The 19455-nt window shown below is 39.9% G+C and overlaps 2 protein-coding genes and 1 long non-coding RNA gene across 7 annotated transcripts in view; 1 reads left to right on the top strand and 2 right to left on the bottom strand.

Moving 5' to 3' along the window:
- Positions 1–3435, top strand: part of CNGA3 (cyclic nucleotide gated channel subunit alpha 3) — a 33461-nt gene extending 30026 nt beyond the window's left edge. For all 3 annotated transcript variants that reach the window (XM_010727570.3, XM_019622946.2, XM_031557594.1), the window contains one exon: positions 149–3435. In XM_010727570.3, coding sequence (XP_010725872.1) covers positions 149–1557 — 1409 coding nt within the window. In that variant the 3' untranslated portion in view covers positions 1558–3435. The remainder of the gene's footprint in view (positions 1–148) is intronic.
- A 96-nt stretch (positions 3436–3531) lies between these two features.
- On the bottom strand, positions 3532–6612 carry LOC109370995. Its single transcript, XR_002121603.2, has 2 exons — positions 6076–6612; positions 3532–5718 (listed from the first exon to the last, which is right to left on the bottom strand). It is a non-coding gene; the product is annotated as an uncharacterized LOC109370995 (long non-coding RNA).
- A 682-nt stretch (positions 6613–7294) lies between these two features.
- The window catches only part of UBE3A (ubiquitin protein ligase E3A), a 46326-nt gene continuing 34165 nt past the window's right edge, over positions 7295–19455 (bottom strand). For all 3 annotated transcript variants that reach the window (XM_010727580.3, XM_003203151.4, XM_031557593.1), the window contains 7 exons: positions 16314–16458; positions 12528–12733; positions 10856–11020; positions 10337–10492; positions 10172–10245; positions 9168–9311; positions 7295–8960 (listed from right to left, as the gene is read on the bottom strand). In XM_010727580.3, coding sequence (XP_010725882.1) covers positions 8840–8960; positions 9168–9311; positions 10172–10245; positions 10337–10492; positions 10856–11020; positions 12528–12733; positions 16314–16458 — 1011 coding nt within the window. In that variant the 3' untranslated portion in view covers positions 7295–8839. The remainder of the gene's footprint in view (positions 8961–9167; positions 9312–10171; positions 10246–10336; positions 10493–10855; positions 11021–12527; positions 12734–16313; positions 16459–19455) is intronic.

Genomic DNA, 19455 nt, shown 5'->3' with positions numbered 1-19455 from the left:
ATTTAAATGTAGAATGAAACATGATGTCACGGCGTGTTCCTGTCTGCGTGCTTAACAGCACAAGCTTTCCATGTTCTCAGGTGACTGAAACATAAGTCACTCCGTGCCACTGGTGGCAATTCTGAACATCTATTTCTATTCTTTAAAGGCTTCCTTGAGCAAGGCTTGCTGGTAAAGGACGAAAAGAAGTTACGAGATAATTATACTCAAACTGTGCAGTTCAAGCTGGATGTGCTGTCTCTTCTGCCAACAGACCTGGCGTATCTGAAGCTGGGTTTGAACTACCCTGAGCTGCGATTTAACCGCTTGCTGAGGATTGCTCGCCTGTTTGAATTTTTTGACCGCACAGAAACCAGGACAAATTATCCAAACATGTTTCGTATTGGAAATCTTGTCTTGTACATTCTTATCATCATCCACTGGAATGCGTGTATTTACTTTGCAATTTCAAAGGTAATTGGCTTCGGAACCGACTCTTGGGTCTACCCCAACGTATCCATCCCAGAGTATGGGCGCCTGTCGAGAAAGTACATTTACAGCCTGTATTGGTCAACGCTGACGCTAACAACCATTGGGGAAACTCCTCCGCCTGTGAAGGATGAGGAGTATCTCTTTGTGGTCATTGACTTCCTGGTGGGCGTGTTGATCTTCGCTACTATCGTCGGTAACGTGGGCTCCATGATTTCCAACATGAATGCCTCCAGGGCGGAGTTCCAGGCCAAAGTCGATTCCATTAAACAGTACATGCATTTCCGAAAAGTAACGAAGGATTTGGAAGCCAGGGTTATTAAGTGGTTTGATTACCTCTGGACCAATAAGAAAACAGTGGATGAAAAGGAAGTTCTCAAAAATCTGCCCGACAAGCTGAAAGCTGAAATCGCCATCAATGTCCATTTGGACACACTGAAGAAAGTGCGTATATTCCAGGATTGTGAAGCAGGACTGCTCATTGAGCTGGTGCTGAAATTGAAACCTACTGTCTTCAGTCCTGGGGACTACATATGCAAGAAGGGAGATATTGGGAGGGAAATGTACATTATAAAGGAGGGAAAACTGGCAGTGGTGGCAGATGATGGTGTAACTCAATTTGTAGTCCTGAGTGATGGCAGCTACTTTGGTGAAATCAGCATCCTCAACATCAAAGGCAGCAAATCGGGCAACAGGAGGACAGCCAACATAAGGAGTATCGGTTATTCAGATTTGTTCTGCTTGTCTAAAGATGATTTAATGGAAGCCCTCACAGAATACCCAGAAGCCAAAAAGGCTCTGGAAGAGAAGGGCCGACAAATTCTGATGAAAGACAATTTAATAGATGAGGAAGCAGCAAAAGCAGGAGCTGACCCAAAAGACTTGGAAGAAAAAATAGACAGGCTTGAAACAGCCCTAGATACACTGCAGACAAGGTTTGCAAGGCTCTTGGCAGAGTACAGCTCTTCTCAACAAAAAGTTAAGCAGAGACTTGCCAGAGTAGAAACCAGAGTGAAAAAATACGGTAGCGGCACCTTATCCGTTGGAGAAGAAGAGCCTGAAAAACCCGGGGAGCAGAAAAAGGACTGATAGAGTATTTATATTTCATTACTTAATGGAGAAGGTTGGAATGTGTGAAAGCCATAAATGTATATAAATACGTGTGTGCATACATAGCCATGATTATTTTTATATGGACTGGAGAATGGTTTTTAGCATTTTTAACTGAAGCAGAATTTTCTTGTAAATAGGATAATGTCACCTTCTTCGTAGGGGAGATTCGGTCCATCATTTGGGTACATTTTTGTACTGGGAGTGGATTTCTTCTAAGTTATGCTCAGACCATCCGGTGCATGTATGGCATGTGTAGGTCTTGACACACTGTCTCTTCACACACATGTTGCGTTAAGAAGGCATTATACTTAAAGTAGAGGGATTATTACGATTCTTTTTTTTTAAGGCTTTGAAAATATTTATAGGGTACATGTTCCTAGATTGTTAAATGCATGGGTACACATCCTGGCTTCTCAGAATCTTTCTTCTTTCACAGTGAAGCAATCTGCACAAGCTGTAGGACTACAGCTAAGAAGCCTGTTTAGCTCTGTGTACAACAATCCTCACTTGAGAGGGAATCCCCAAAAGCTCACTGATGGAAGATGTCTGTTTAACAATAAAGCTTTACAAAACCTGGGAAGAGCAAAGAGTGTCTTGCAGCTCCTGGACACTTGGTTTGCTCAGTACTGGAGGGACACTGCTAGGAAGTTTTGCTGCCCAGAGAGGTGGTGGATGCCCTGAATGTGGAGACACTCGAGGTCAGGCTGGATGGGGCTCTGAGCAACCTGATGTAGCTGTAGGTGTCCCTGTTCATTGCAGGGGAGTTGGACTAGGTGGTCTTTAAGGATTCCTTTCAACTCTAACAATTCTGTAAGCTGCTAGGACTGCAGGAAAGGCTGTCCCTGTCCCTTCCTTCCCCATTGGGTTCCTGCAAGCTGGGAACAAACCCTCTGTTGCGAAGTCTTTCCTGGCATTGGATCTGTTTTCTTTATTTCATTAACTAACACAGGTAGAACCACTCCAAGTATTACTTACACCAAACACGCACCTGCCAAAGCCCCGCTCCCCACCAAAGAAAAGAAACTTGTTCACCAGATGGGTCCAACAGCTTCAGCCATCAGGGAAAGTGTTTGCTGTTCCCTTTTCCTTTCTCTTTGCTTATCACATGCCAGAAAAAGAGCACTCCTGATATAATTGGCTTTGGTCACTTTAAAATGTGTAGCTTTTGGCACTGTGAAATCACATCCTTTGCCGTCTTTCATCTCTGTAAGACACTTGTTTCCCCTTAATGTGGATACACCATGTACATTAAATTATTTTGAGTAGCACTGTGTTTTTTTCACCCCTCACCCTGCTTTTTTAGTGTTTCATCACAGACTTCAGCAGTTCCAGTAGTACGTAGCCCAGAAGATCCTGATGTGACAGAAATCCAAGTGGGGACCACTGCATTCTGTGCTTACTGCAGGGCATCTGGGGCAGCACCCTGCTTCGGTGCCCAGCTCTCCACGCCCCGAGGCACAGCAAGGATGGAGCCTCATCCAGCAGAAATACACACTTACAACTTCCTGCTACCCAAAGCTCCTCCCCTGGCAGGAGCTGGGCTGATCCTTGAGCCCACCCAAGAGCACAAAAGCACAGAACATGAAAGCTGTTAGGGAATACTTAAACACAGCCTGAAATGACAACCAGCAGTTGCCAACATTCGTGCTCAGTTCAGTGAGCCCAGTACCCACTTCGCACCTTAGCACCAGACAGAACCTGGGGAGGAACTGAGGACTATGTTTGGTAGTGTTGCTCGAAGAGGAGACCCAGGGGTTTTAATATCTGCTGCAGGTGCAGGAGGGCCAGACTGAGGGAGCAACAATGGAAAAGGGTGATGACAGCAAACCAGCACGTGTGCATACACACAGCCACACACAGCCAGTGTTTGTGGTCAGCCTGGTTGTGCAGACCTCATTCAGCAAGAGCTGAGGAACAACCCCTGCACTTAACACTCTCAGACATCAGCTCTACAGTTTTGTTCTGGCCAAATATTTATTAATCAGTGAGCAGAGGGCTCTGCTTTACATTAAGAAACAAACTGCTCTTTTTCCCACACCACACAGTGTCTTTCTGAGCTGGTCTGTGCATTGCAGGCTTAGATCTGCTCCCATAGTGCTGGTTAGGATGAGCAGGGATTTCATCAGCCAAACCTTATACATGCTGGGCACAGCAGTACGGCAGGAAGGAGTGCTGACTTCAGGAGAGCTGTTCCACGTCTGGACTGGCAACATTTGTGCTTGGCTTCAGAGTCCCCTGGCACTATGAGCGTTTCCATCCTGGAACAGACAAAAAGAATCAGATCCGTGTTTACATAATTCATTTTGCTGTCAAGAACACACAAAGGCTTTTATGAATGCTGAATTATTTACTAGATGGGTCTGGCAACTGCACAGGCAGCTGAAGCCAGGCTTTGGGCTGTGGCAGCTTTCTGGAAGGAAACTGTCAGTCTGGGAATCCCCATTTCCACCCTAAATTTACAGCAGAGAGATGAAAGGAGGATGCTGAGCAGCGGAGCCCTCAGAGAGGCTGGGGAAGCCCCACTGTCCTTCACTCTAGCAGAGGTGAAGGACACACACACATCCCAAGGTACACCCTGAAGGTCTATAGCCAGCTTGACCTTCTGTTCCCCAAATTAAGATTTTGCAATCATTTCCAGCTCAAATTTACTCACTGGGCTCACAAGCCAAATGCCGAGGCTTGCAGCTGCCAGCAGCCCTCATGGCTTTGCTGCAGAGGAGGAGATTCCACAGTCAGGTCTGCAGCACGAGGAGAGGCAGGACAGACTCTGGGTGCATGAGGAAGCCAGCTCCTGCAGCTCCATTCACCAGCCAGCAGGCTGTCCTCACCTTCCAGAACGAGCACAACCATTACCTTCACACCAGAAGCAGCAGCAGCTCTGAGTCTTTCTCCAAGTGCTCTACCACTGCACTCACACCAAAACTATCCTCCCAGGATACTGAGGACATCATTCAGCTCCAAAACAGATCTGCCCCATGTGTAGTTTGTGTTTCAGCTTTTTGCCTCTTTGGACATTTGTTCCATTTGTTTGTAGGCTTTAATTCTTTAGTCTTCTGTTCCCATCACCAGCAGTTATTCTCCCCTTCCTCCTGCAGGAGAAGCTGCCCCATCAAGGCCACTCATCCTGAGCAGCCCCTCCAGGTGCCCAGTTCAGCAAGAACCAGAGGCCTTTACACACAAAAAGATGGAGAAGCACTAAAGCATCTTTTTTTGGCACCGCTTACCTCCAGAGCTGATGAATTGAACAAACTGTGCTGCAAAGATCCATTTTCAGAGAGCCAACTGTCAATTCCCCTGTAGTTCAGATATATCCAACAAACTTCAAAGATTTCCACTATTTTCATACTATATACAGATTTAGGCAATTTAGAGCAAGTCTTGGGGCTGACTGTTCCAGTGCTCCACACAATGCAGCTTCATACAGCAGAGGCTTGGGGACATCCCTGCAATACTAAACCAGGCAGGTCATTGCGCACATGTCCTGCTACTGACCTTAGGCTTCAACATATTTGGTTGCTTCAGTAACACTGAGAGGCCCATCCATTATAGTTGAAGTTGTGCACAGGTGTAAGTGGTGAAGGTGGAAGCGTTCCAAGTAACATGTAGATGTGGCACTTTAGGGACATGGTTAATGGGCGCGGTGGGGATGGGCTGATGGTTGGACTTGATCTTTTCCAGCTTGAATGATTCCATGACACACATGTATATGTACGTCATAGACACAGAGTGGGAACTGCAGGTAATTTATCACAATCCTTTGTGAGTTTGAGGCTAACCCTAACATCAAACAGATTATATCAGAAAAGGATTGTGTGGAGCTAAACTTGGAAGAAGCTTTTCTTGTATCTTTTGTATTGAAATGCTGGAATTGTTCCATGTGACGAATGAGGCGCAATCCAAAGCACACTGAAACCTCAGGATGAAGACACTCAAAGCCACCAGAAGTCTTTAATTTCCCCATGGTGGGGGATTACTGCAGTCTGAAGCTCCTACTGCGGTGGTGAAGGCTGCTGTTAGATGAAGTGTGACTCATGGAAACCCTGGCTGATGATAGCCCGCTTCAGTGTCAGCTCTCCTCAAGTCATGGGGAGGGAAGGCGGTCTCCTTGGCTGTCGTGGTCCAGGCTCTTGTTAGTGCCTGCCAAAGGGTAGATAAGCCCAGTCAGAAATTCACAAAACACTATTCCTTAATTAAGTGATCTTTGCTCACACCCTGTGGATTTTCCTAAAATCTTTTTAGCAATCAACAAAAGCCTTCACCTAAAATGCCTGTGTTCCCTTGAGATTCTAGCACTACTATACCTTTAGGTCTAAGAAAAACAATCCTTTCAATACAAGTACACAAGAGATATTTTTAAAGACAGGTTAAGTAAACCTAAACTTGTGATGCTTCTCTAGACCCAGAATTTGCTCAACCTTGCTGAAAGCCAGTGAAAAACATTCAGGGTTGTTCCCAGAGCCCAGCAAAAGAGAACTGAAACGGCATCTTCTGTACCTTGATGAGCCCTTCCAGTAACAGAAGACCCTCTGGAACTCCTGTAGAGCATGAGAGCAGCTTGGAGCTGTACCACTTCAAGAGTTACTTATCTGGAACTGTAACAGCTTGTAACAGCTGCTGCTGGAGGATCAGCTGAAGTTTCTAACACTACTGAGGAGATAAGAAGGCATTTTGGGAAAGAGGGCAAATATCTGCATGGAAAACTTGTCAGTTGCAAAGTCTTCATAGCTTACCTCAAAATGATTCCTCAAGAAACAACTTACAGTTTTAAAGGCTAACACAATTATGCATTATTTTAATGCTAAAGAATGACAGGAAAAGCATATTTACAATAACAGCACTTCAGTGAGAGCTTTGTATTTCTAGGCAATTATGTGACCTGCCCAAGTTTTGGACATGCCTAAAAACCTTAAGAAACTTCAAGGTTCCTACACATCCATCAGTTGAGCATAACCACCATCACAGAATCACAGAATAGCTTGGGTTGGAAGGAACCCCAAGGATCATGAATCTCCAACCCCCCTACCACAGGCAGGGCCACCAACCTCCAGATTTGGCACTAGACCAGGCTGCCCAGGGCCCCATCCAACCTGGCCTTGAACACCTCCAGGGACGGGGCATCCACAACCTCTCTGGGCAGCCTGTTCCAGCACCTCACCACTCTCTCTGTAAAAAACTTCCCCCTGACATCCAATCTAAACTTCTTCTCCTTGAGCTTAACCACCTTGAGCTTACTATCCATAACTACACCAGAATAAAGCATATCACAGATATTCTTTGAACAGTATCAGCCTACTGATGTCATTTATACCTGCAACAAAACACCTCACGGCACTCAGCAGACTGTTCTCACTGCCTGTAGTGAAAGAAGCCCTACGTCCAAATGAATCCACAAGCACCATCAAATCATCTTGCATTTTCCTCTTAAATCTGACACGTTCAGAGATGGCAGCGCTGAAGGTGTTCCTTAAGTGCCACCTGAAGGTCAAAGATGAGAAGGCAAAGAGCATCCCTCCCTCCCCAGCAAGGCAGATGTGCATCAGCTAGGACTCAAAGGCAGAACACTGCCAGGCCCCATGCCACTACAAGTTCATTTCTGGAGAGTTTTTACACATCTTTAACTCTCAAATTATGCTATACTACAATGTTTTCTAAACAAATAATTTAATATCCAGTTTATCAAAGTAAGGAAATCGTTTTCTTTTTCACTGAAACATGGTGAAAAAAGGTCACTGTTTTATTCAGCATCATAGTTACATAGCAGTTGTCTGTTTCTACTACTAGAAAGTAATTATTAAAATAATCCTGAAAGACATCTTTTCTTTCTCCAATGATTTCAAAACTATGCCTTTTTAATGCCAATTCCACACAGCCACTGATCTGATCTGTAGTAGTCAGTTATAGCAATTGTCAAGGCACAAGCTCAGCTCCGCACGCCAGCTGTAGCTTGTATTATAAAAGAGATATGCCACTTATGTCTTCGCTTAAAAATGCATAATCCCTTTGTCATATATTGCAACAGGAGAAATTAACATTAAACACAGACTACAAAAGGTAAAGGATTTATTTCTGATATGATTTGTTGAGTTAAATTAAAAACCTACTGAATGTTTTCTGTAGCAGATGAACATAACCTCATTACTTACTTTCTAACAGTTTATTTAATGGTTGGAAGTGTACAACATGAAGTAGGCCTTTAGGTTTAATATTTTTCAATTTTGCTTATCGTTAGATGAGATTAAAACACAGCAGCCATCCCTTTAGATTATGTTGCAACACTGATCATGTGCCTTGATAAGGAGGAACAATGATTCATTAAATAAATGGCGATGACAGAACGCGTAGGGAAGACTTTGGATTGTCTATTTAAAAGGTCAACATAATAGGCAATTAAGAATAAAACTTCATTTTAAGTGCACTTCCACATGCTTTGTTTATAATGTAGCAAAAACTTCCTAGTCCCCCCCGCCCCAAACACTTCATCACTCCCTACTCTAAAGCCATTCAGTTGAAAATGCACTTTTCCCCAGTAAACTTTTTTCTTTTTTAGAAAAAGTAACTAAAATTTCTACCTTTTCCTATGCTAAGAAATGTTTTTCTAATTAAAACCACAATTTATTACAAGACATGTGAAGACAACATATAGTGAAATGAATTTTAATTGTTGTGCTGTGACTAAAGTAAAGTTTTCAAGGCTGCAATTTAACATTCCAAGTTCTCCCTTCCATCTTTATTGATTCTTAAGGTTTTGCACAGAAACTCTTTGGGGGCTAGAACAGCAGTAATTGCATCACACTGTTTTCCAAGACTTCAAGTTTCAAAAGCAAACTCTTCAAAAAGTACAGTTCTTGATTTGATTAGATACAGGGACAAAAATATAGCACATACTTGAAGGTTACATAGTCTACAAATGATGGCAATAGTTTCCTTGGGAGAGTACAGTTTGTTTTCTTGTAAATACTCAAAAAGGCTCAACTTCAAGCAGTAATAAACACAAGCAAAAGTGATTTAACCCTTAAAATAAATATTCAGGAAAACCTCTCTGTACATACAAGTGAAAGAATATGTAACACTTTCACGCTAAAAGAAAAAATAAAGATTTTGTTCATATAAGCAGCTGAAATCTGCTGTTCCAGCCCAATGTCCCCAGTAAAGAAGGGAGGCACAAACACAGGTGACTACTGTAGCTCACTATCTTATGGCCTTTTTGGACAGGGACATCACCACCATCATTTTTTTTTCATCCCTTTTGTTACATTTATTACAGCATGCCAAATCCTTTGGCGTATGTGATGGCCTTCAATAATCTTTCTTTAAGCTTTTCTTTGCTTGAGTACTCCGGAAGCAAAAGTACATTAAAGCATGTGTGAGATGTAGGTAACCTGTGGGGAAAACAGAAAATAATTGAGATGAAAGAACGCATGCACTACATGCAACAAAATACACTGCTATTTCATTATTATGGATTTAGGAATTCTAGGAGCATCCTCTTTGCTTCAAGATTCAACTTTCAGATTTAACTTAAGTTAATAAATTAAATGAAAGCACAGAATTTGTTTCCATTTATAAACAAGCAAACAGAATTTTACCTCTCTGTATCTGGGCCATTTTTGGCTATGATCATCTTTAACTTTCCAAGTCCTCCCACAGGGGCTCTGTCTGTGCCTGTTGTAAACTGCAAGAATAGTCTTTTCTGTTCATCCGTAAATGAATGGACTATCTCCCAGAATTCCCTAGTGAGGAAGAAAGAAATAAGTGAATTGACATCAGTCTTCAGTGTGACACCTTTAAAAGCAATTAAACTTTGACATTTTAGAAGTCCAACCAATCTTACAAATTCACAAGTTACATTCAAGAAAACCCACCACAACATATTTACCAATCACTGAGACAACCAGGTAGAAATTAGAAATATTACCACAATACTGTAGTTTAAATATTTTTTAAGTCTGCTGATAAATGATCCACAAACATTCTTTGTCTTACTATTTTTCTGCCCCCTGGAGTAGTACTGGTTCCACTATACTGTCCAATTGAACCACCTGCATTCCTGAGCACCACAAATACAACTGCTGTCAAGAGCTCTGCTCTATCACAAACGAGTTTTATGATAAAATCCAGAAGACCAAAGACATGTGTCTCTGATTCTTGCCTTCTTCTTGCTCCCCAGTCAATGGGGACAGAAAAGGAATAAACACACTAAAAACATTTCCCCTCTTCAAAAACGTTGAGTTTGCTTGATTTCTAATCAGAGAAATAAGAAGTTCTTCACACATTGTGCCTATTCAAACAATTCATTCCCCCAAAGAAAACCACAGCAACGCTTATTTATTTAAACTGTCCTATTTGTATGACATAAGAGAAAGATAAAGTCCCAAATAAACGAACATTTAAGATTTACAGAAGCTCACTGGAGGCCAAAGCATTGCTTATAGTATCCGTTCTAATGACAGTACTTGAATAAAGTGGAATTATAGTGAAGACTTAAATCCAATACATCAAAAATACAAAATCTTAAACTATTAAAAGTCCTTACAAAGAAACAGGAAAGCAAACTGCTTGTAATCCTTCAGAAATTTTTTAAAAAAATTACCTAATAATAAGAGAGTCTCTTGTATAGCCACCATCATATTCTGTTGTTTCTTCTAGTGCTTGAAAATCTAAATTCTGTAAGAAGATGACATTTTTAAGAATGATCACTAATTATGTTAGGATCAAAAAAGTTCCACTTTTTCTGATGTACACTCAGGACTCTTACCCTACTTCCACAAATAAGTAATTCAATTTCCTCTGGTCTAAATAAATATTTCAAAGGAGATTCATTGGTCACCATGTGGAATCCTCTCCGAAAGGCCTTGAATTGCTTTTCTACTGATTTATTGAGTATATAGTCAGCATACAGATTGACAAATTCCTGTAAGGAAACAACCCCCAAGAAATCCTTAGTACTTTGATACACACTTCACTCAAAGAATCTCCTATTAATATAAGACTCCAAAATACATTTAACTCTATGACTCCGCCCAGATAACCTGGGCTCAGCTTCTACTCAGTAATGGTAAGGAGCAAGTCTCAAATCTTTCTCAAGCAGGTCAAAACACCCCCACAGAAGCTATATATGTATGTATTTATCAATGCTCCCCCTAACACAACAAAAACAAGTAAATAAATGCTTTAACACTTGCATTGTGAGACCAAATCTCTACAGAGTATTTCTGCACAGAGCACCCTAAAATTACTGATTACTTTTAAGAAGTTATTTGAGCACAAAGCATACCTTTCTATTTTCATTTGTAATAGGAATTTTATCACCGTTTTCCTTTAAATCATGCATCATTGGATTGCCAAAGAGATCCGTGTGAGATATTTGAAAAGTTATCATCATATCATCTTCCACACTTCCTTCATACTCTAGCAAGTCTCTCAAACTCTGGTAAAGAACCTATTAGATTAAGATACAGATCTGTCGTAAGTAAGTTTCAATACAGAGCAATATCAGAAGACATGAAATAATCTGTCATGAAAACAGTTGTGACAAGTCACTTAATTTCCATTCACTCCTAACAAATGAACATCAAACTCACTCAGTGTTTGTAAAAGCAACCAGGAGCAGATGCTAAGGAAAGAGATAAAAGGCAACAAATGGTAATAATGACCTGAGGAAAGCTTACTATTACCCAGGGGTCGTGTGGTCTAATCTGTGGGTTAAGAGCCAGTGATTAACTTTTAACTCTTTTGAACCCAAATTTACATCCAGAACACTTTAAACCACTAAGTTCAATTTGTGCATTGAAAATCACAGAAATAACTGAATCAGAGAAAAAAAATGGGCAGCAGGTTTTTATCTCCTACATCTTGATTTAAAAGTGAATTAAGAAGTAATGTGGAAGCAAGCAACACAGATAGGACAGTCATTAAATTAAGAAAGTGTCTGTACAAAAAAAAAAGTAAAGAAGTTAAGAAATCCCAACGTCTTTACGAAATAAGTACAGCTTAGGTCAGAGGTTGACAAGTGCAATCTGAAATTACTTTTGACAGTTAGTTCCACTGAAAGAAATGGTCAGTCTTCCTCCTTACGGTGCCTTAGGAAAAGACTAAGACTCTCTGGAAACCAAAGCCTATGCAGAACAGAAACAATTCTTTGGCTAGGACAGAGGTGTAGGACTCAGACTGAATACAAACTGAAGGTAAAAGAAAAAACAAGTGCAAATGTATTTTTGAGTTAAATAGAAGTAATAAGTTCCCTCTTTATGTTTTAATTACTGAAAGTTTACATGAAAGCCTCACTCTTTTACTAGCTGTATTCTTTCAACATTTCACAGCATCTCTTAAAATCTCTTATATTGGAAATGACAGGATTTGAAACCCTTGGTTGTACCCGGGTAGGGAAGCCCCTATCCATCCTCCATGTTCTACTGTTAAAGAAAGTATTGAGTGGCTTGATTACCTGGAACTTCATCTTTGGTTTGTGAAAGCTCTGAAGTAAGTTTTTAAGTTATATTAAAATACCAAGAGGAAGCACAATCCAAGCATCAAATCTTTGCAGGTCAAGAGCCACTGTAATGTATTTTGTAGAAAACGATACAATGCAGTTCTAGCTATTGTTTTAGAAATCTCTTTGGGAAGCTATTAAACAATGATTAACAACAAGTCATGTTAATAAACTATTTAATAGTTAGTTAATAACACACAACATTAAGCAACTTTGGTAGTTTGCAAAAAAAAAAAATAGAACTAAGCTCTATTAATATCCAGCCTTATTTGTTCACAACCTCCACCAAGTCAGATATAGGTTTTCATTGCTATCGATTTGTTTAAACAGATACAGACTCTACACACAAGGTTAGTTTACTTTCAACTTGGACAGTTCTACTGTATTTAATTGAAAACTTCATTAAGGCAGCGCACAGAAAATGCGGTGATAAACACAAAGAATATAATGAACTTACAGGATGAGAGTCTGCCAGATCACGGAAAGTTCCTTTTTTGCCCATTAGCTTCCTGTAGACAACCATGGGAAAATGTACATCCAGTATACAGTTATTGTAAATGGCGAGCCCCAGCACTATGCCAATCAGTGTAAACTGACCCTCAGTTTCAAAAGAGGACGGATTAAACCAAAACAGTTTTGTAGATTCATCGTATGTGAACATGCCTGTAAAAAATTATTTTAAATAGTTATGGCTATATTTAAAAAAAAAACAACAAACCAACAAACCACCAACATGTAAAACAGCTTTATAAACCCCTGTATATTAGAACATCTCTGAAACATTGAGAATTATGCTGAATTTAACGGGAAAGAAAAGCTACTTACCTTTAAGGTAACAGAAGCTACTCAAAATGCTAGTACTCACATTACCACTAAAAGCATGCATGAGCCTTGCGATACTAAATCTTACAACACCAGCTGAAGCTGCATGTATACAACCTGCTATCCCTCCTATTACTGACGAAGAAGCAGCACGCTGTTAACAGAGATTTTAACTTTGATAAATCCAACGGTGCAAGAGCAGAATGTAATCAAAAACGTGGATGAAATTGCATCGAATTCTAGTTACTATAAGTGGTGGACTTTCCTCAAAGGCTTTTCTATGCTGATTCTAGCCAAAGAACAGGACTACATGCAGTTCCATCACTGAGCCATGCAGCAGGAAAGCATGTAGGGGTGCTGCTAGTCAACATCTGGCTGAACACGAGGCAGCAGTGGACCCAGTTGGCCAAGAAGGCCAGTGACATCATGGCTTGTCTCAGAAATAGTCCAGCCAGCAGAGAGGTGATCGTCCCTCTGTACTCAGCTCTGGTGAGGCCACATCTTGAGTGCTGTGTTCAGTTTCAGGCCTCTCACTACAAAAAAGACATTGAGGTCCTGGAGTGTCCAGATAAAGACAATGGATCTGTGATGGGTCTGGAGCACAAGTCTGATAGGGAGTGGCTGAAGGAATTGGGATTGTTCAGTCTGGAGAAGAGAAGGCTCTCTACAATGACCTGGAAGGAGGCTGTGGTGAGGTGAGGGTCAGCCTCTTCTCCCAGGTAACTAGCAACAGGATAATAATTGGCTTAAGGTAGTGGTCAGGGAAAGTTCATATCGGATCTTAGGAAAAATTTCTTTACAGAGGATTGTGAAGCATTGCAATGTGCTGCCAGGGGAGGTGGTGAAGTCACTGTCTTGGCCGAGGTGTTCAAGAACCGTGTAGATGTGGCACTGGGGATGTGGTAAGTGGGCATGGTAGGGATGAGCTGACAGACTCAATTATCTGAGAGGTTTTTTCCAACCTTTGTGATTCTATGAACTGAAACTTATGGTGATGAGGTGGTGATAAGAGTTACAAACAAAATGAGCTAGATACCCAACATGCACTCACACATATACATATAAGCATATAAAAATGTAAACATTTGCTTCAGCTATCACACACATTCCAACTTGATGAGAAAACACAGCATGGGACTGCTGTTTCATAGAAGGGTTGCAATTTTAATAGTATGTTACTGATATAAGGGGTAGTGGCTTTGTCTTTTTCCCTATATCCCCTCATTTCAACATACTGTTTCAGGTAACTAATTTCTTGCCAAGTTCATAGAAGGCTTCATTTAACAGCTGAACTGGCACATGCTGAAAGCTGAAGGGAAAGGATATGGCTATATGAATGAGAGTAGGGCAAAGAGTTTCTTAACCTTTTTGCTGTAGCAAGCCACCAGATTAGCTCTTGCTCATCAAATCAGTTTTTATACAGTCTATAAACTGTTTAAATGAATCCCTCAACGAAATCCACTGCTTACAACAAATGTCTAATAACAAAGGACTAACATTTTTCCCAGATTCACCTCTGAAAAGGCTCTAAAACAAAATCCAATTTTATTCACTGATCAAAATTAGGAATACTGTGCATTAAAATCACAATATAACACCAGGAAAAAAAAGGGAAGCTGAAATAAAGGGAAAACAATTGTACAACGTAGCTAGGAGTATTATATTCTTTTCTATATTATATATAGAATATATTATTACATTCTTTTACCATGAAAATTACTGGTAATAAATCCCCAACTCTGTCCGTGTTATTGCTTCCTTGAACAAAATATTTAAGGTGGTTTATAATATGAAAAATCTAGCAACATACTTGCAAACGAACTGTTATAACAACAAACATTACTCCACGTAACTATCAGAAGACAGCTAATAATCTTCAAAGGATTTTTTTCTACATTTACAAATCAGAAGTCACGCTTGGTACATACAGTGTGTAAGCTGTTATACTACAGTGCATATTCTTAGGTGCAAAATAAAAATGTGAAAGCAAGCCGTATTTTCTGCTTCTACACACCTATGGCATAAGCAGATAAGTTAGTTTTTGTCAGTAAGGTTGATATAAATGAAAAAAAGCATGTAATTATTTGTACTTGAATAAAACAGCAACACTTAAACCATGCATGCATAGCTAATGTATTATGCATTTTTATCTGTAGGGAACACACACATACACTAGCCAGAAAGTACTAGCTGAATCAGACTTCAATTCTGACATAGGACTACTTCAGTATACAGCACTGAATAATGAAAATCCCCACACAACTTTCATTAGCCCAATGTTAAAAAAAGGAATTTAATTTGGAAATAGTATTTTAATCAAAATAAGGAAGTCTTAATACTTTCATACACTCCAATATATTCTGACTAGTCTCTCCAACAGCAGTTTTCTGAGTAAGACTTGTCTACAGATCTGTGCCACTTTTTAACAAGATCTGGCTTGCGTGTGCTGAAGGGCAAGTCCCAGGATTCAGATTCTTTTACCTCTTCTGAGAACTTCCTTTCTTGTCTGGTTAAAATGAATACCTGCTTCTGTGTCAATTTGCTAAACCACAAAGCTCAATACAATGGCTTTAAAAAAAAAAAAAAACACAAACAGTTTGATGAACACAAGTCATCTACCAGCCACAAGCTGTTGAGCTTTAATGGAAGTTACGTTACAGGAACTAAACTGTTCCATCAAACTCTAAATAAATCATGAAATTAGTACAAAGTCTTTGATTTCTATACTGACACATTGTATTCACAATAATATTTAAACAATTTTAATCCTCTAAAAGCTGCAAGCAAGCTGCATATTAAAAGCAGAGTATAGCTGCATTTGAAAAAATGGAAGTGTTAAGGGAAAAACAGTAAATGTGATTAAAACACAAATATAAAAACTTTGACTGTAATAAATGATTTGTAGTTCTTCTTAATCAACTACAAGCAAATCTGATACTACTAGTATGCTGTAGCCATTTTAGATTAAACCATTAGAAGAACTGAGACTTTTTAGAATGAGATTTTTCTTAAGCTGAGGGAAGGGGAGGAAATAACTCAAGAACTCACCATAGTCCTACTCTGGTTTTATTGCAGAAGTTCTTCCTCTTTGGTTTGCTTACTAATTCTAGAAGCTAATCACAAAGCAAAGCGAGGAGAAAGGTGAGAGAACAAACAAAGGAACCCTGCAAAGGAACCCTGTCCTACTGATTCATATTTAAGCAAACAATGATGGCTCTCACTAACTGCACAGTTATGCCTCTAATCACTGCTTCTCAGAAGGACGACTGATGGCAAAATGCTGAACACTCAGTGAGTTAAGTACTCTCATGATCACCAAGAAATCAATCTGTGGAGCTTCAGGGAAAAGAAGCAGCAGATGTAGAAAGGCACTAGAAATACCTTCATTTCTGAGTATTCAGTAAGTTATTAGATAACATACCAATATCTGGATTGAAGATTTCTTCCACAACCAGTTGAAAAAATTCTTTGGAAACACCTCCTTCATCTACCCCTTGCTCTCCTTCAAATTCAACATACAATTGCTTCTTCAAGTCTGCAGGATTTTCCATGGCAATCATCTCTAGCTATTGAGTGAACAGATGTAATTATTTAATTAGTACATCTCAGTGGAACATCAAGTAACTAAAGCAAAATCACCCTCCAGATCTAAGAAGAAAGCATGTACAAATCACAACTTAAAATATACCAATGTTAATGCTAAATCGCTTTAAACATGTAGTAATTGGGGAATTTCTGTAGCAAGAAACTTACCAAAGATGAGATCTGTTAGCCAGTTAACTCTGCTAGAGCTCTCTACTGTCATTCTTTTAAACACTTACTTCAAGTAAGTCAGCATGAAGTTGGACAAAAATCACAAAAACAAGTATGAAAACAAGGTATACTGCTGCGATAACTGAATTCATCTGACAACAAAAGCCTGCAGTTTGATCTACATAACTGACAACTACGTGTTCTGTGATTACACACATTTTTTGGAAGCTTCACGTGATAACTTAGAGCAGAAGACAGAAGACATGCCTTTATAAGGTGACCACATCTCACTAACAATGTAGAAGTGGGAGGAACAAAAACAAAAAGACACTGATATTAGTCAAACAAATCTCCTTTCCTCCTGACCCTAAGTGAAGAAATCTCAATTCTCTTGTTCTTTTGTCTTCAGTGGCCTTAAGCAGATCTATGGCATTTCTTCCTGGGAAGCATAAAGTCAAACAGGAGGGATGTTTTATAGCAAAGGGTTTCACTTCTATATACAAACTGTTACGGGGCTGTAACACTCTTTCCAACAGAAATTTGTCCTTTAATTAAACAAGTTAGAGTTTTTATACCTGGCAAGAAATAAGGCTGTTTGAAGTGTAAACATACTAAACTTGTACAGTATTATTATATTAAACATATCTACATGCAGAAGAAAATTCAACAGCAGTACAATTAAACGAAGATGAACCTGTACATTCCTCTATGAAGAATTCTATGTTGCTGACAGTAACTGTCAAGTGTATTTACCAGTATGTATTGTTAGCATGCTCAACCATTTCTTTTCTATTTCGCTACTCCAGCTTATCCCCACAACCACCAACACACCCCTTCATGCCCTAGAATTTTACTATGGAGCATAAAGGAAAACAGGAAGAAAGAGGACAAAGAAGGAAGTGACTGAGTGACAGTGACCACCAGTGACTGAGACACCAGGGCAGATGGGAGACAGAGCTCAAGATGGGTGAAGACTTTGAAGCTCCTCATGCAAAAGGAGCATGTGGAGAAAGCATCACATCAGCAGGTATTGAAAATTAGTATCAGGAGAGGTAGATACAGGGTACCTATATAGCCTATAGATAGGGTAGCTCCACTGATTATAAAGCACTGTTAAAGAAATGGAGGTTAGCCGTGAAGACCCACAGTGAGTGAGGTCAGATTACCAGATGAGATGTATATTAAGATTTTTTTACATGGAATGTTGTAATTTGGATATGTACCATCTAAAGCAATCTCCCCATACAGTATTCAATTGACTATCACTGGCAATGAACTATTTTAGCTCCTAAGGAGACTAAAATAACATGCTTTGAGCTTCACCATGTTTTTAACAAACAATATCTCTTCTATAAACCCACGCTGCAATTCCCTATCTTTGATATTCTCATCACGTCTCCTACAGTAGTACAGTATTGCATTTTGCCTTCCATATAAATCTTTTTAAGTTACAGACTGTACAGGTGTGCTAGAAGAATTTTGCTTCTGAACAGGACAAGCCATGTTCTAAGTAAAATAGTCATTTAAAAAACATAGTTCAGATCATAAATATTGGTTGTACATGAAAGCTGGACAGACACAAGCGACACTAATAATACTTTTTTTTCTTCCCAGCCCATGACTTTGTTGACTGTATATTTGCTACCACCATCAAATTACTATTTTGAAAGTTTTATGAATTCTGATGAGTTCTGAAAAAGCAGGTATGTTGTGTGCATTTTAGATGAGGCAGCAATCCCTTGCCATAGCACAAAGATTCTCATGTCAGGAAAGCATTGCATTTATCTTTAGTTCTTTGGCTGAGAACTAGACTGCAACGAGCAACATTGATGTATGAGATGAGATGGTATGATGTATAAGAAAAGTAGTAAGACAGGGGAAGGAAGCACTCTTAGTTGACCAGTGCTGGCTGGGTAGATTGAAACACTGTGCTGGATATCTGAGAGGAAGTCAGATAAAGGATTACCAACAAACCCGTATTTGAGTCAAAGTCTAATGTTCCTTGAAGAAGATTTTATAACCAGGACAATGTTGCTAAGCTGCTCAACTGAAAGTCACGGATTTAGCTGCTCCTCTGAACATCCGTGTCTCTCAACCGATGCTTAACAAGAAAAAAATGGAACCTGGTAGAAAACAGACATAATCAGAGAGGTCCTGAATTTCAGCATAACTGCAGTAGTGTTTCCATAGGGAGGAAGTATGAACGTCAGCTTAAAGGATTTATATATTTCTTTTCTAAATAACCAGATCTACTTCACTCATGCTAACGCAGATACTGCTGGGTCAACCCAATCTGAGTGCACGTGAGTTTTAGAAGCTAACATTTTCTGCCAGGATTGTTTAGCTAAACGTATGAAAGTCACAACACTTTCCAGCAACTTCCCAGAAAGCATAATCCTAAACTGTATTTCATGGTCCAGATATATGCTTGCCCACGTTGCTGGCATACATCAATAAAGTCAGAATAAGGGCTGAGATTTTCAACTGAACACACAAAAACAATTTATGTCTACACGGACACCATAAAGCTCCTGGAATACTTGGTGCCTAACAGTGTGAGAATCTGCATGCTGGTTTTAGCTGTCACACAGTTTTTGCTCATTGATCCAGTTGGCAGAGTCATTTACAAGAGGCTCGCTGCCTACCAGCTGTCTGGATTCAAAACAAGATTTGTCCATGTGAATTTCTACTCTGCAAGGAAGTACCAGCCAGAGATACCAGCTTGCTGGAGGAATCCACCACTGCAAATCTCACCTCATACCTCATAAATTACTGCTACCTGAAAATAAATCCATATAGAATCTGTGCAA

The sequence above is a fragment of the Meleagris gallopavo genome, chromosome 1, assembly GCF_000146605.3.
Source record: "Meleagris gallopavo isolate NT-WF06-2002-E0010 breed Aviagen turkey brand Nicholas breeding stock chromosome 1, Turkey_5.1, whole genome shotgun sequence".
NCBI classification, from domain to species: domain Eukaryota; kingdom Metazoa; phylum Chordata; class Aves; order Galliformes; family Phasianidae; genus Meleagris; species Meleagris gallopavo.
This window is presented reverse-complemented; position numbering and strand designations above follow the sequence as displayed.